Source organism: Halichoerus grypus, chromosome 1, assembly GCF_964656455.1.
Source record: "Halichoerus grypus chromosome 1, mHalGry1.hap1.1, whole genome shotgun sequence".
Classification (NCBI taxonomy): domain Eukaryota; kingdom Metazoa; phylum Chordata; class Mammalia; order Carnivora; family Phocidae; genus Halichoerus; species Halichoerus grypus.
This window is the reverse complement of record NC_135712.1, coordinates 126,450,160-126,467,905: the sequence shown is the minus strand read 5'-3', so window position 1 is coordinate 126,467,905 and position 17,746 is coordinate 126,450,160. Positions and strand designations below refer to the sequence as shown.

Below are 17,746 nucleotides of genomic sequence, written 5' to 3'. Positions count from 1 at the left end.
ATGTCTGTGTATCAACCTCTCCATGTCCTCGCTGCATCTTGCTCCAGGGTTTGGTGGCAATCTTGAAAAGAGAAAAGTGTAGGAACGGAAACTAATGCCACGAGCAACTCTTTAGCTCCTACTCAGAGTAGCATGGAGTTGTATCCACGGTCCCAAAAGTTCACATCTTCTTACTTCCTTCCCACAGTGTCCATCCAACAGCTGAACTCCTTGCCCTCGCCATATACTAAAGGGGTTGCCCACAAATTATTCCTAGGTGTGGGCCATAAAACAGGCTTTATTTTTCTGTAAGAACAATGTTACAACTAAATCACAGATATGCTGAATAATATTTCACAAAAAGCAAACACAGCCTATAGGAATTTTTGTTTTGTTTTGTTTTGTTTTTAATTTTTTTATTGTTATGTTAATCCCCATACATTACATCATTAGTTTTAGATATAGTGTTCCATGATTCATTGTTTGTGCATAACACCCACAGCCTATAGGAATTTAAGGTAAAAAATATACTGTGAAATTTTAAAAGATGCTCACAAAGGTACTTTACAAGGGGACCAATGTACTAAAATATCCATGTCCAGCAAACACAAATACAATTTTATCACCCCAAGTTTGACCTAACACTAAAATGTTAGCAATCCTAAGTACTGAGTATTTAAAAACAATTTTTCTTGCCTTCCTAAAAGTTAGAAGGGCTTTTGGGAGATGATTTGAATATCCCACTTATAAAGTTTTCCAAGGAAGTCAGAATTACAACTTCTTTTCCCTCTTGATAAATATTCTCTAATTTTGGTTATATTGCCCACATGTAACTATATTGTTTATTGTGCTTTGTAAACAACAGACTCCGTAGTACTTAATTTATATATGGGAATTCAAAAAATCATGAACATCCCACCAATATTGGTCCCATTTCTACTTGCATTTCTCCAGTAACAGGGAACTCGCTTCCTACAGAAGCAGTCCATTCCATTTTTAGATCTCTCTCCTTTCACTGAGTTTTAGGTTATTTTCCTATAGTTCCTCATGTATTACTAATTTCCTTCAGAAAGCCAAAGAACAAGGCAAATTCCTCTTCCTTATGCCAGCCCTCTCATATCCACAGAGTGCTAATGTACTGGGTTCTCTAGAGAACACAAGTCTGAGAAAGTTGAAGGAATTGTCCATACTCTTTGTGCTGTGTTGAAGCACATTAGGAATTAACCTTACAAAGTTAAAGATCTCTCATCAAACTACATTTAAGTACAGACAAATACACTTTGTGGAAAAAAAGTATCTTATTTATGTAGAGGAGATCTCCCTATGATCAAGTAATGCTGTTTTGTTTCAAGGTCAGTGAGTGCATCAGGCTATAATAAATTCAAATAAGTAATCATCCTTACGTGTGAAAACAGTTTCTTCTTAAAGGCCACCCTTTGTGTTGCCCGTTCACACATAATCTGCAAAGCGCGTTCTGCCACTCCTACTGTTCTCATACAGTGATGGATTCTGCCGGGTCCAAGGCGGCCTTGGGCAATTTCAAATCCCCTACCTTCACCTGTAAGAAAGAAAGGAGAACATGAAAGTGGCCACAGCCCACACTTTGTTATTTACACAAATCTTGAAAAATGATGAGCTGCCCCCTCAATGAGAATGGCATTCCGGTAGGAAAAAAGCTCTATAATAACATTCATTATTTATGGAACTTCTGATTTCTATGTTTTTTAAACCATCATTGTTAAACATTTTAATCCAATTTAAGAACTGTTTCTTGAGTACCAACTGTGCATATATTTTATAAGTGCTGCAGTGGTTACAAAGGTAGATAAGACATAGTCCCTACACTAGGAGTTCAGAATCCAGAAGTGGGGACAAGGATGCTAGAGATAAGGGATATGGAGGAGAACAAAGAAAGGCAAAGGAGACACAGATTGTATCCTGAGGGCCTGGCAGGCAGCAGGGGCTTGTTGAGTGGATGCGGTGAAGAACACAAAACCTTTCTGAAAGAAGTGCCACACGAGATGTTCTCTGAAGGTTGGGTAGGATTCCAATAAGCAAAAGGATGAAGTCATTCCAGGCGTTCAGTATGCAAAGTTATTTAAGCTTCTAATATGTTTATATATAAAACTTGAATTCAGAAAGTACATTGAGGCTTTCTTAAAACAAGTAGAGGCCTAAAGTCACGTTTTAGGAAAAAGTATGTTGCTCTTGTACATTTTTTGTATTTAGTTATGTATTCAATTGATGTCATATATAAAACCACATCAAACACTTAAATAAAATATTACTCCATGTAAGAAAACCCACCATGAAAAAATGTTCCCTTACAAATGGGATAAGAGGGAAAAATATCTAAATCAAGATACATTTCCTATCTTTTCCAGATTTAGACCTGAAAATATTTTAGTACACAGTACTGGAGAATCATTTTTCTAACTTATCTCACCTAGTATTAAATTGGTGACAGGAACTCGTACTTGATTAAAATGGATCTCAAAATGTCCTCCATGGAAATTATCTATAAAACAGAAAATATAATTTTAAAGAGCAAAATGAGTTGATCAAAAAAATACTCATATATAATTAATAATTACTCAAAGAAATTACTCAGAAGTAGGACTTAAAAGCCTCATATGTTGGATATTCCTAGGCAGACCCTGAGTTCTGAACCCCTAGGATCCCATAGCCCAGAAAACTCTTCAACGGTTCCACTTAGATGAGATTTTAGAAATCATTTGATCTAGAGTTTCAAATTCATTTTCTGAAGTTGTAGAGTTACTAAAATGGAAGGTGACTTCACAGATCCAATCAGATTATCTTATTATTATTTTATTATTGCTTCTTCTTTGAGATTTTTAATATATGGGCTTCCATAGAAAATTTTGCTTGGGGAAAAAAAAGGTTCCAACAGTTCAAAAATTGAAAGTGAGTAATGTAATTCAAGTTTCTTATTTTATCATTGTGTAAATCAATGCCTGAAGATGCAAAGAGCCTCCTGGAAGGGACAGAGCAGGCTGAGCATTCAAGACAAAGCAGAGACTGGACCTTGAGGTATGTTTGCTCCCAGTCCAGGCTTGTTCACTACGTGTTTATCTCTTGGAAATGCTGGCATTTCATGGAGACTGGGAATACTTTTGTCTTTACATCACACCACCTACCCCTCCTCGTGCTCCCCACCCCCCCCATCAAGTTCTAGAGATAATCTCATGCTAATTCCACACCCTTTTCCTGTCAGAATAGACAATAATCAACCTTCTCCACAACTGTTTCTTTTGGCCTTGGGCATGGGAGTTGGAGAGGGTGCTGGTGAATTTGTCTCACAGAAAATTCAAACACAGGTTCTGCAATGGAGGTGATTTCCAGGCAACTTAAATTATAAACCCATTTTGGGGGTCTTCAGGCCATTGCTCTGCAACCTAACAAATCCCACTGCACAATTTGCTCTAGTGAGCTTGTTCCTCACCATCCTGCAAACTACACTTAATCTGTGGGTGTATTCTATAGCTGCATCCTATGGAAGGTGATGTCAAATGTTCTATAAAAACTCCAAGTCTTACATCTGCTACTTGAACATTTTTATTAGCCATATTCAACAATAAAGAGAAAGCCAGAGTCACCACAGAAGATCACGTGGATCAGGTTCAATAAACTTTTCCATAGCATTTACCTGCTGACTTGCTATAATATACTGATACTATAATAATTAATATAATTATTAATATAATAATTAATTAAAATATAATATACAGTATACTTGCTATAATAGTTATTGCTACTGTCTCCTTCCCCTAGCATGTAAGCTTGGTGAGGGCAGAGATCCTAGCCTATTGTGTTCACTAATGTATTCTAAGCACCTAGAACAGTGGTCAGCCCTCAATAAATACTTGCTGAGTGAATGACCTGAGCAGCAAGGGAACAATGAACATGAGCCTGAGGTGGGTGGCAGGAAACAAAGGTATCCTTGCTTTTTAGAAATTCCACCCAAAGGACAGAAGGAAGGAAAAGTTTTGCATTCAAATCAGTCAAAACTCATTTCTTAGTAATAGCTTTTGTAGTTTGATTGGTTAAGAAAGCTAAACTTGAAGACAAAAATGAATTTTATTGGGGTGCCTGGGTGGCTCAGTCAGTTAAGCATCCATCTCTTGATTTTGGCTTGGGTCATGATCTTAGGGTCGTGAGATCAAGCCCCTCATTGGGCTACGCCCTGGGCGTGGAGCCTATTTAAGATTCTCTTTCTCCCCCTCTGTCCCCTACCTCCATTCTCTCTCTCTTACAAAAAAAAAAGTGAATTTTATTGTGGATTACTATTTTTCTAAGTCTATTTCATTAATCCATTCTCCTGGATGACAGACGCAGCACTCTTAGTCGCTGTTCCTTGAATACAATCTACCCTTTCCCAAAAGTAAACAAAATGAGGTCCAGTGCTGCATCACTTCTCTTTATTTGCTCTGAGTTCCACTGGCATTTATACTAAGACAGTTGTCAGCACCAAAGGATTTTTAGAACACATCTTCTACATTATAACGTTATCTGTTCCCTTCAGCCTTACTGCATATTCCAGTCGTCCTGCTTGCTAATGCATGCTCGTGTTGGTTGAGTACTTACCCATGTAGCCAAAAACTGACAAAGGTCTTATTATTTCTACTCCAGGTGTGTTGATAGGAACAAGAACCATGCTGTGTTGTTTGTATCTGGTTAAAGAAAAACAGATGTTAGGAAAAGTGTGCTAAGTGGAAAAATAAAACAGATGCTAGGTAGAGTTGCAATTGTCATTTTTTTGTTGTTAGTATGCAATCATGTAAGCAATGATGTCTGGAATGGGAATTGTGTAAAAGACATACATCAAGCAGAGTTGGATGCAGGCTGTGATCTGGAACAGTAACAATGATTTGAAATAAAGTTATTTGACTGAGGCTTCTCATTGCTCAGCAATGGAAACTGGGAACTGATACACAATATCAAATGTTGCAAGACTATATGGCCTTTGATCTATATATCTAATCACTTAATTACTTACAGACAGTCCTGAAAATTTTTATATGTTTTATAATCTGATCCAAATAGCTTTGAGGATTCAGCAACACTTTTTAATATAGGAAATTCCACAGTGAAGAACATACAGCAACACTTCCTAAAATGTTTCCTAAATATAATCTTATAGTGAAATAACTGTGAAACACAAATGTGACATTAATCTCACATTTTATATTATGACTTGTAAGTCCAAATGGTGCATTAAAAAAAAAAAATCTTTTTAGACAGGGAGGAAGCGACAGAGGGGTGGGAGAGGCAGAGGGAGAGAGAGAATCTTAAGCAGGCTCCATGCCCAGTGCAGAGCCCGACACAGGACTCAGTCTCACAACCCTGAGATCATGACCTGAGTGGAAACCAATAGTTGGACACTTAACTGACTGAGCCACCCAGGCACCCCGACCAAATGGTGCATTGTAAGTAAATTATGTGGGTAGAAAGAAAGAGCAATTCTTATTCCCAAATAGATTTCTCAATCACAATTATTTCATTACCTGGTTGCAGAGGCATTTTTAGTTCTTCCCAAAACAATTGCAATTGTGCACTTTGGATTTCCAGCTCCTAAAACCAGGGGGAAAATGAGCAGAATATATCATAAAAAGAAATTTTTAGTCTGACATTTCACCCTAAAAGTTCTAATCCTTCCAAGTTTATCTTGCAAAAAAATAGGAAGAAAACCCTTGATTCACTAGAAAAATGCTTATGTGCAAAACTGTACATCACCGAAGAAAAATGACCAGGCAAAGCCAAGAGTAGACTCCATCAATGAGAGCTGCTGCACAAATATAACCAGAAGTCAAAGCCACAAAACAGCTGCAACTCTTAGATAAAGCGACGGGTCTCCCATTCATACTCATTTCAGCATGTTAGAAAGGCTGTGAAATTCTTCTAGCGTATTTCCTCCTGTTTAGATCTCCTATTTTCTGACATATGAACAACAAAGTATTACAACTTATATGGTATTAACTACCCAGCCAGTGGCTGAGAAAGACCTCATTTCCCCCACCATGGAGCTGGGTGAAGGTGAGTTGGTCTGAGGATCTCAGTACCTATCCTGACTATACCATTTGGTCAAGACATACTAAGGAGCAGCTGAGGATTATTTACTTGGAGTTGTCCACATATATAAGGCTCTGATTCCACCGTCAGTAAGCCTAGGTTCTCATTTTTTTATTAAAGGTCGGGAATTTGAAATATAAAGTTCTTTCCATTTTAATGCAAACTTTTATTTTATTACAGTTCAGAGCTCTATGGCAATTCCCTAAAGGGGCCTTCTTACAAAAACTACATTTCTTTCTCACCTGTTAAGTCTAAGCATCTGGTCCCTCAGGGAAACTACCATTTAACTGACTTTCTAATTACAAGGCCACACACCACAGGGTCAGACTAAGTTAAACACATCCGTACAAAGCCTTTAAACAAATTATCAGATTCTTTTTTCTAACTTCTTATAAAAAAATGGTTTCAAGAGATCTGAAATCATATGAACATTCAATGAGAACTATTGGGAATTATGTCAAATACAGCAGTGCCCCCTTATCCACAAGGGATATGTTCCAAGAACCCCAAATAGATGCCTTAGACTGTGATTGGGCCAACCCCTATATATACTACTTTTACCTATACATACACACCTATGATAAAGTTTAATTTATAACTTAGACATAGTAAGAATTAACAACTAATAAAATAGAACAATTATAACAATATACTGTAATAAAAGGTTGTGAATGTTTTGATTAGGCAAGAAATAGAGACCAAGGCAAACAGAGATAAAGAAACAGAAGGGTAAAAGTCAAGAGTAAAGTTAGAGAGAAGGGGTTTATACTGTAAACCCCAGGACTCACATTTGAAATTTTAAAATTCCTTACAGTTGAATCTCTGGCTCTATAGAAGAAATAAATGAAACAGAATGTACAGTCATAACTGTACTCTTATATTTTTGGTCTATCTGAGGAGATACTAAATAAGCAGAAAACCATACAGTAGAAACCAATCTAGAATTTGCTAGAGCTCAGAATGGAAACCAAATTGGTAGCTTGCTTATTTATTTATTTAATCAATTTATTTATTTAGAGAGCATGCACATGAGCAGGGGGAGAGGCAGAGGAAGAGGGAGAGACAAAATCCCAAGCAGGCATTGCACTGAGCGAGGAGCCCGACTCAGGGCTCAATCCCACGACCCTGAGATCATGACCTGAGTCGAAATCAAGAGTCGGATGCTCAACCGACTGAACAACCCAGGCGCCCCTTGGTAGATTTTCTAAAACCAACTTGGAGAGATTCAAGAGTGAAGAAATTTGTTTGTCCTCCATTACTCCTGAGATTCCACTGAAATAAATATATAAAAGTATAACGAAGGCACAGCCATAACAGAAAAGAAAGCAGAGAAGGTGAGGCATAGGATTGGGGATGTTGGTGGTCACCAACAGATGAAAGATTTTAATAAATATCTAGGAAGCAGATGAGGCAAGCTGATCAGTGAAATGGGCAGAGAAGTCAGAGTCTTGAAAATGATGTAAAAAACTGCAAAGGAAGAGGGTTCTGGTCCCAGAGTCAGAAGGTATGACTGAGAAGCAAGGCTACCAAAGGTGAATTAATTCAAGATTTATAGGTGGGCAGATGTACCAGGTGGCCCTCCCATAGGCAGGTATGTGACACATAGCCTGAAAAAGAGAAGTATGTAGCATGTTACAAAAAAACTGAATAAAATTATTCTGAGACTTGGAGCCTGTAGCTTGAAAACTAGCTTCCCATTAGTGAGTCCCAGTCCTCCTCCACCAAAAGTTTCTTTATATAATTCCCACCTAGGAGAGAAACATGGCTGGAAAAGAGCTCTGTGAAAAACTGCACCATCTACCCTTGCTTTTCTCTTTAAGTATGCCCAGAAAACCAAGGATCTGTTGTATGTGAAGAGAGCCTGCAGCATTAAAGAGAATGACCAAAATAAATAAATTGTAAAACTGACCATAGAGGAACAAAATAAAACAAGAAACAGAGAGAACCTAAACAAAACAAAACAAAATGAGTTAAACCAAACAACAAAAACTCTAGTTGATGTAATTGGAGAGATTCAAATGTTCTGCAGCCATAAAACCAGAAAAGGATGTTATGAAACAGGAACAAACAGAGAACAAGAAAATAAAAACTCTTAGGGATTAACATGACTGCTAAGCATGAAGTTCAATAGAAGCACTAAAAATCAAATCAAGAAAATTTCCCATGAGCAGAGGAAAAAGTCAGAGGCCGAAAACAGGAGAGCAAAGATAAGAGACACTTAGAGCAAAAATATGAAGCCTAAGATCACAGTAAAAGAGGTCTAATAAAAAGAGAAAATAGTCCAAAAAAGGAGAGAAAAATAAAGGGAAGAATTTATTAAAGAAACTTGAAAGTTCTCTAAAACTGGAAAAAAAAAAAAAGTCTTTAGATTAAAAGGGCCATTGACTGACAAGAAGAATCTATCTCTAGATACATGCTTGTGACATTTCAAAACATCAACAATAAAGAGAAAATCTTAAAGGGTTTCAAAAAGAAAAAAAAACAAGCCATCTCTAAAGGAATGAGGATTAGACTTGCATCAGATTTCTCATCAGCAACAAGGGATGCTAGATGAAGATTTCAATCTAGAATTCTATACCCATCCATAGTATCAATCTCTGTGATGGCAAAATAAATACCTACCTATTCAGACACACAAGATCTCAGATAATTTTATTTACTTACGCATTTCTTCTTAAAAAGTTAGGAATGTACTCAAGCAAAATAAGGAAGTAAATTAAAAAAGGAAGGCATAGGGTCCAAAAGATGGTCGATCCCAGGAAAGAAAATATATGGAAATCCCAGGATAATTGTACTGAAGTATGCCTAAAAGATAATCAGTCCAGACTGGAATAGGAAGAATAAAGACTCTAAGAGAAAGGTTTCCAGAAAAGGGAAAATTCAGTATGATTACAGGTAAAACTTAAAGGCACATGTGTATATATGTAAGGGGGAGGAGATATAATATGATAGAAGTAAATCATGCAATGAAAGAAAAATGGCAATTAGAAACTCCAGGAAAATAATTTTTAAATATACAAGTGAACCATGATCCAAATATAAAACCAACTAAAATATGGCATGAATTTAAGTAATACATACAGCATAAGAAAAGCTATTCTAATTGACTTTGATGCTAGAAACACTCTTCTTGAAATCTAACATACTATTTAGACCACCACTGAACAGTATTTACACAGTCCTATAAGGCAAGTGCTTTGTGTTGGTTTTCAATGTTTTGAGTCATCCTGTGGTCAATCATGATTTTGCAAAACAGAACGTAAATGTTAGTAATCCTGACAATGTAAAAGTAGAAGCTGTTGCTGACATAAGGTATGATATGGAAGGGAGGATAAAAGGTAGAGAATGGGGTAAGAGTACTCGTATTCTTATGTTATAAAATGGAACTTGAAGAGATCCTGTCAAATGAGGATGTAGAGGACAGATTTAGAGATCATTTCAGTCTAAAAAGTCATCAATCGAAAATTTAAAATAATATCTAATTAGGAAAGGGCAGAGAGTTATAGTACAAATGAGTGAAATCATCATTATTCAAATTGGGGGGGGTCAATGGATGAACAGATGAATAAATTGGGAGAGAGAAAAAAAGCATTTTGTCTAAAATTAGAGCAGAAACCAGAGAACTAAAAATAGAAAATGTTAGAGTTTTCTCTAGGGTATGACACTGGGGTGTGGAGGGATGGGAAACAGCATGCTCTTAGATATCTTCTAATTTGTTGCCATTTCTAATTGAATAATTACTACTACTACTACTTTTTTTTTTTAAGATTTTATTTATTTGAGAAAGAGAGAGTGCATGCAAGTGGGGGAGGAACAGAAGGGAAAGGAGAGGAAGAGAATCTCAAGCAATCTCCACGCTGAGTTCGGAGGCCCAACGTGGGGCTTGATCTCACAACCCTGAGACCATGACCTGAGCTGAAACCAAGAGTCAGACTCTTAACTGACTGAGCCACCATGTGCCCCAAGACTACTACTTTTAAAAACATTTTTAAAAACTACCCTACCATCCTGTAACAAATCTGTAGCTCTCAGAAGGAGACTAAGAGACCTGCTGAGTAAACAACAGAATGTTTTTTTCCTCTTTCCTTATCTCCTTTTAATCTGAACGTTATTAAATCGGCCAGCTGTGGAGGAGCCATTGCCAAGCATAAGGTGGGGCATTTCCCCACTTCTTTCTATGTGATAATACATAATCCCAGAAACCATATATACATGCTCTGCCTTATAAAGTACTCAAATTGATAAAAATACTAAAAATAGATTTCATCTGGGAAAGGGAGGGTAGGGGATGGAAGGCAGTGTGCCTAAAATGGGTGATTCTGTTCATCTCTAGGCTGGTAGTGGAATAAACATCTTAAACAGATTTAGAGCTTGACTCACAACACTGCTTTCTCCATGCCAAAGACAGATCAGAACATACAATCATACATACATACTCTGGCATTCCCCCTTTGCTTGGCTTTATTGCACTTTGCAGATACACAGGGTTTTTTTGTTTTGTTTTGTTTTGTTTTTTTTACAGATTGAAGGTTAGTGGCAACCCTGCATCTAGCAAGTCTATCAGCACCATTTTTTCCAACAGCATATGCTTACCTCAAGTCTGTGTGTCACATTTTGGTAATTCTTGCAATATTTCAAACTTGTTCGTTATTATTATATTTGTTATGGTAGTCTGTGATCTTTGATGTTACTGTTGTAATTGTTTTCAGGCACCAAGAACTGTGTCCATACAAAACTGCAAACTTAATTGATAAATGCTGTGTACATTCTGGCTGCTCCATCAATCAAATGTTCCCCCATCTCTCTCCCTCTCCCTCTCCTCAAGCCCCTCTATTCCCAGAGACACAACTATAGAAATTAGGCCAATTTAATAACCCTACAATGGCCTCTAAGTGTCCAAGTGAAAGAAGAGTGGCATGTCTATCACCTTATATCAAATGCTTTTAGAAATGATTAAGTTTAGTGAGGAAGGCATGTTGAAAGCTGAGTTAGGCCAAATGCTAGGCTTCTTGCATCAGTTAGCCAAACTGTAAATGCAAAGAAGTTCTTGAAGGAAATTAAAAGTGCTACTACAGTGAACACACAAATGATAAGGAAGCAAAACAGCCTTATCACTGAAACAGAGGTTTGAGTGGTCTGGATAGAAGATCAAACCAGCCACAACATTCCCTTAAGCCAAAGTAAAATACAGAGCTAAGCCCTAATTCTCTTCAATTCTATGAAGGCTGAGAGAGATGAGGAAGCTGCAGAAGAAAAGTCTGAAGCCAGCAGAGGTTCAAGGGAAGAAGCCATCTCCATAACATCAAAGTGCAAAGTGAAGCAGCAAGTGCTCATGTAGAAGCTGCAGTAAGTGATCCAGAAGATTGAGCTAAGATAACAAATGAAGGTGGCTGCACTAAGTAACAGATTTTCAACGTAGACAAAACAGCTTTATGCTAGAAGATGCCATCTAGGACTTTCATAGCTGGAGAGAAATCAATGCTTGGCTTTCAAGCTTCAAGGACAGGGAGACTCTCTTGTTAGGAGCTAATGCAGCTAGTGACTATGAAGCCAATGATCATTTATTTGGAAAATCCTAAGGCCCTTAAGAATTATGCTAAAGCTAATGTGCCTGTGCTCTATAAATGGAACAATGATGCCTGGATGACAGCACATCTGTTTGCAACATGGTTTACTGAATATTTTAAGCCCACTGTTGAGACTTCCTGCTCAGAAAAAAGATTTCTTTCAAAATATTATTGCTTATTGACAATGCACCTGGTCATCCAAGAGCTGTGAAAAAGATGTACAATGAGATTCAGGTTGTTTTCATGCCTGCTAACACAACGCCCATTCTACAGCCCATGGATCAAGGAATAATTTTAACTTTCCAGTTTTACTATTTAAGAAATACATTTTTGTAAGGCTTTAGCTGCCATAGCTAGTGATTTCTCTGATGGATCTGGGCAAAGTAACTAAAAACCTTCAGGAAAGGATTCACCATTCTAGATGCCATTAAGAACATTTAGGATTCATGGGAAGAAGTCAAAATATCACCATTAACAAGAGTTTGGAAGAAGTTGATTCTAGCACTCATGGATGACTTACTCAGTGGGGGAAGTAAGTGCTGATGTGGTGGAAATAGCAGGAGAACTAGAAGTGGAGCCTGAAGATGGGACTGAACTACTGCAATCTCATGAAAACAAAGGATGAGGAGTTCCTTCTTATGGATGAGCAAAGAAAGTGGTCTCTTGAGATGGAATCTTCTGGTGCAGATGCTGTGAACATTGTTCAAATGACAACAAAGGATTGAGAGTATTACATAAACTTAGATGATAAAGCAGCAGCAGGTTTGAGAGCACTGACTCCAATTTTGAAAGAAGTTCTACTATCATGCTACAGAGAAATCATTCATGAAAGGATGAGTCAACTGAGACGGCAAACTTCATTGTTGTCTCATTATAAGAAATTGCCCTAGTCACCCCAACCTTGAGCAACCACCACCCTGATCAGTCAGCAGCCATCAACATCGAGGCAAGACTCTCCCAGCAAAAAGATTGCCACTTGCTGAAAGCTCAGATAATCGTTAGCCCTTTTTTGCAATAAAGTATTTTTTTAAGCATGTACTTTAAAAAATTATTTATTTATTTATTTATTTATTTATTTATTTATTTATTTAAAGATTTTATTTATTTGACAGACAGAGATAGTGAAAGAGGGAACACAAGCAGGGGGAGTGGGAGAGGGAGAAGCAAGCTTCCCGCCGAGCAGGTAGCCCGATGCGGGGCTGGATCCCAGGACCCTGGGATCATGACCTGAGCCGAAGGCAGATGCTTAATGACTGAGCCACCCAGGAGCCCTAAGCATGTACTTTTTTTAAAAACATAATGCTATTACACACTTAGTAGATTGCTGTATAGTGTAAACATATATGCACTGGGAAACCAAAAGATTCATTTGACTTGCATTACTACAGTATGTTTTAATGCAGTAATCTGGAACTGAATCTGCAACATCTCCAAAGCTATGTCTGTAGATGATTTCATCTATGGCTAGAAAGGAAGGGAGAAGCCTTTTAACAAACTGGAACAGGAAAAATTTTATTCATTTATTTGAGAGAGAGAGAGAGAGAGCACAAGCAGAGGGAAGAGGCAGAGGGAGAAGCAGGCTCCCCGCTGAGCTGGGAGACCAACTTGGGACTTGATCCTAGGACCCTGGGATCATGACCTGAGCTGAAGGCAGACACTTAACCAACTGAGCCACCCAGGCACCGCTGGAACAGGAAAAATTTAAAAAAACAACCTTAAATTGGCCATTAGATGCCACACTAATCAGATAACAAATATGTTAGGCAAAACTGTCTCTTATTTTTTTCCCCAAATATATGATTTATTGTCTGTATTTTGTATGAAATAAAGAGCAAAACTACTTTCTTTACCCACTGGGCTTTTGAAACACAATCATATTACTAAATCCAATTATTTCAAATAAAATATAAAGTTGTGATATTGAAAAGGAATGAATCTGTTTTTAACAAGAAGAAAAATACAAGCATTTTCAGAAATATAAGAGAAATGTAATGTTCAAACAGAACATTTTACAATACTTTGGGAAAAGTCTCCAGTGTCGGGGCACCTGGGTGGCTCAGGCGTTAAGTGTCTGCCTTTGGCTCAGGTCATGATCCCAGGGTCCTGAGATCGAGCCCCACATCGGGCTCCCTGCTCCGCGGGAAGCCTGATTCTCCTTCTCCCGCTCCCCTTGCTTGTGTTCCTGTTCTCACTGTCTCTCTCTCTCTGTTGAATAAATAAATAAAATCTTAAAAAAAAAAAAAGTCTCCAGTGTGTATTGACATTAGACAACAAAGGCTGTGAATTCAGGTTAAACATACTTATATCAACCAATACTAAATGGCATTTTGGAGTTTCTGGAATTTATATACACACACACACACACACACACAAATGGACACAAAGAGAAAAAGAGAGACTTTTAGAACAGTTTTAGGTTCACAGAAAATTGAGGGGAAGGTACAGAGATTTTCCATATATGGCCCCCATGTGTAACCCCCATATCAACCTCCCCCATGAGGATGCTACATTTGTTATAATTGACAAACCTATTTTGACACATCATTATCAACCCAAGTTCATGGTGTATATTATAGTTCACTCCTAATGTTGTATATTCTATGGGTTTGGACAAATGTATAATGACATGTAGCCATCGTTATTATATCATAGAGTATTTTCCTTCCACCCAAATCCTCTGTGCTCCACTTATTCATCCCTCCCCACTCCTAACCCCTGGCAACCACTGATCTTCTGTCTCCATAGTTTTGCCTTTTCAAGAATGTCATATAATTGAAACCATAGCCTTTTCACTTAATAATATGCATTTAAGGTTACTCCATGTCTTTTTATGGCTTGGTAGCTCATTTGTTTTTAGTGCTGAATAATATTCCATTATCTGTATGTTCTTCTCTCTCCTTCTCTCTTCTTCTGGAAATCCAACTACACATATTTTATACCTTTTGATATTGTCCCACAGCTTCCTAAGACTCTGTTAATTTCTTTCCATATATTCTTCAAACTGGTTAATTTCTACTGGTCTATCTTCAAGTTCATTAAATTTTTCCTCTGTCATCTCCATTATATTATTAATCCCATTCAGTAATTTTTTTTTTTCCAGATATTTTACTTTTCAATTCTGATGTTTCCAATTGGTTCCTCATTATATTTCTCTTCTGGTATTTTCTTTTTATTTTTTCTTAACCTCATTGAGCAAATTTATAATGGCTGCCTTAAGTCTTTGACAATTTCAACATCTGAGTCATTTGGGAGTGGGCTTTCCCCTAGAAATGGGTCATGTTTTCCTGGCTCTTCATTTGGTGAGTAATTTTAAATTGTATTCTGGACACTGTGATTCTTTTGTTTTGAAGACTCTGGATTCTTTTACATCCCTTCAAAGCATGTTGATGTTTTTGTCTTATTAGGCTCTTAACTTAGGTAGAGTCAAACTGCAGAGTCTGTTTCAGTTTAGGTGGGGTGAGAGATCAAATTTTAGTTTAGTTCTTTTTACTTAGCTGCAGGTGCTTTGAGTTGACTGCATGATTTTGATTCAGGAGTCAGCAGAGACTTGGGCAAAGTTTACAGGTGAAGTCTGGAGCTCTCCTTTTCTGGCTCTCTGCTTTTCTGGAATACCCACCCTACAATCTCATTTTTCAGCAGTGATGGCTGTTTCAGGCACTGTCTTCTAGTTCCTCAGAACACAAAGACCCGAGTTTTCTAGAGAAGCTTCAGCTTTCTCAAACCACACTGTGTCCCCAAGCCAAAGCCTAAAACTGAAAAACTGCCCTTCTGCCTGTCTCATCGTCCAAATTTTGACTCTGCTACAAAATCAGCCTGCTTTGGGTCACTCCCCAGTGTCTTCAGGTAGTTGTTTTTTGTAGCTTTTTAGTTGTTATCTATGAGGTCGATCTTAGGTGCTAACCCCACCGCACAAGAAATGGAACTCCCTTAGAGTTCCGGCCTTTAAACTTTGCCAAAACCAGGTCTTTGCACATCCAGTATGACAGTTTCTTATATATTCACATACTTACCATTAGCGTCAGCTAATGTTTTAGAAATGCAATAATCACCTCAAAACATGATCATATAAGAAGCAGAATTAGAAATCTTAGCTCTAAAACTTTAAAACCAATAAAACCAAGAGTTTAAAATTCTAATCCCCTCTATCCTATATTGTGAATTATACATGTAAAGTGAAAATGTATTTAAGATTAAAATATAATTGTTTTAAAACAATTTGGATTCTTTCAAATTTAATGGAATCTACTTTTCAATCAGTTCTGACAGGACTCTCTAGAAGAAGGATGTTTCAGCTGCCACACTTGCCAAATTTTAATGAGAAAAGATCCCACCATTCACATATTTCAAAATTAAGTTTAAAAAAGTCTCAGATTATACCATCAAGGTGAATTCACTTGACTATCCTTGATTATTGAATCGTGTTTGAATTTCCAAATTATGTATCACTGTTTTATAAGAGTGTGTCCTGACTTTTACAGGTGCTAATAGGTAAAAAAATGAATTCCACTAATCTGAGGATCAACCTGAAAAACATTAGGATAATTCAGATAACAGATTATCTACATTGAATTATGAATCTTAACTGAAATTTCTTATCTGAAAATGCTGGGCTGGGGAATTTTTTTTTTTTTTTTTTTTTTACCCTTGATTGGTCCTGGCTGTGCAATAATATGCAATTGTGCTTTGATTCTTAGAAATCAGAGAAAAAAAATTTTCCAGAGAGGCTCCCTTTTAAATTTTCAAGTGAGTATTTTTCTAGTTAGAGTTTTTGAAGTTTTAGTTGTAGGAAGCCTTGAGGCCCACAGGGTGAAAGGGTCAGGTCACTTGCTTTACATAATCCACATTGTTTCCGTGGTGGGAGTACTTCAAAAATCAGATTAGGACACAATGGCACAATTTGGATTTCATTTTTGCTAGAGATCTTTTCTTTCTCTATTTTCTATCCTGTTAATCAAGGACATTTTTGATAAATCTTTTAAGGTTTTGTGGATTTTAAACTCAGATGACCAGAAGCTAAATCCTTCAAAAGCAAAATCTTTTCTAAGTAATTCCCTAAACCTAGCTGAAAGCCCTCTTTTTCCAATACCCAGAATATATTTTTCTCTAGTATTTCCCAATAGCATTTCTTGTCTTGCTCTATCATGAAAAATTGTTGCCATGGCATTAAAGTAACTGCTTAACAGATTTCAGATATCAGGTAAATTTTGAAGAAACTCAAGAAACAAGGCAAATAATTCTTTGATTCTGCCTCATTCAATCTAATATGGAGAACAATTCAGATTCTAAAAACTAAAACTTCTAAACTGGCTCTCCTTTTGTGGTCATTAAGTAGAGGAAATAAGGGTGAGTGCATAGGTTGTAAATATTAAGATACTTTGATTTAACATTGATGTTTCAGAAAATGGGAAAAACCCCTCACAAATATATCATCTCAACTTAGCTACAAGCAGAACTTGGAAGGTGCAGCAGCTGAAACACATCCTTCTTCTAAATAGAGCTTTTGCTGTTTTATATTATTGTGTTTTTTTGTTTTTTTGTTTTTAAGTAGGCTCTATGCCCAGCAGGGAGCCCAATGTGGACTTGAACTCAGGACCCTGAGATCAAGACCTGAGCTGAGATCAAGAGTTGGACACTTAACCAACTGAGCCACCCAGGCGACCCTCTTTTTTTATTATTTTAGTTAATGAACAGGATACCAAATGTTGTAAATGAAATATATTAGAGGAAATCTGAATAGGCTAGGAAACATTTAAATATATCTGTTGTGTCACAGGCCTCCATGAATGAAAACAGATGGCACTATGAAATAATTTTGTTTTTAATTCAGACTCTGGTATTTCAAGGCTGTTCAAGTGCCAGGATTAAGTCAGGCTGAAAATATCCTCTGATATTTGCTGGGAAGTTTTAATTTTTTAGGCTCTTACAAACCATATGGTTATCAAACAAAATCATTCTCTAACACAAGGAAGAACGGCAGGTGGAAAAAAACCATGACCATTGGGTATGGGTGTGATAACAATAAAGTGATGTAAACAGTATATAACATGAAGCACAGTTAGCCATCCACAAGGTCTCAAGGCTATTTCTTCTACATTGAATTTGAGGTGAAA

General features: G+C 37.1%; 1 protein-coding gene across 2 annotated transcripts in view; it reads right to left on the bottom strand.

Annotated features, from left to right (window-relative positions):
- The window catches only part of ACAD11 (acyl-CoA dehydrogenase family member 11), a 99,450-nt gene that overhangs the window by 19,806 nt on the left and 61,898 nt on the right, over positions 1-17,746 (bottom strand). For both annotated transcript variants that reach the window (XM_078071736.1, XM_078071738.1), the window contains exons 14-17: positions 5,505-5,571; positions 4,585-4,670; positions 2,426-2,497; positions 1,383-1,537 (exon numbers count right to left, since the gene is read on the bottom strand). In XM_078071736.1, coding sequence (XP_077927862.1) covers positions 1,383-1,537; positions 2,426-2,497; positions 4,585-4,670; positions 5,505-5,571 — 380 coding nt within the window. The remainder of the gene's footprint in view (positions 1-1,382; positions 1,538-2,425; positions 2,498-4,584; positions 4,671-5,504; positions 5,572-17,746) is intronic.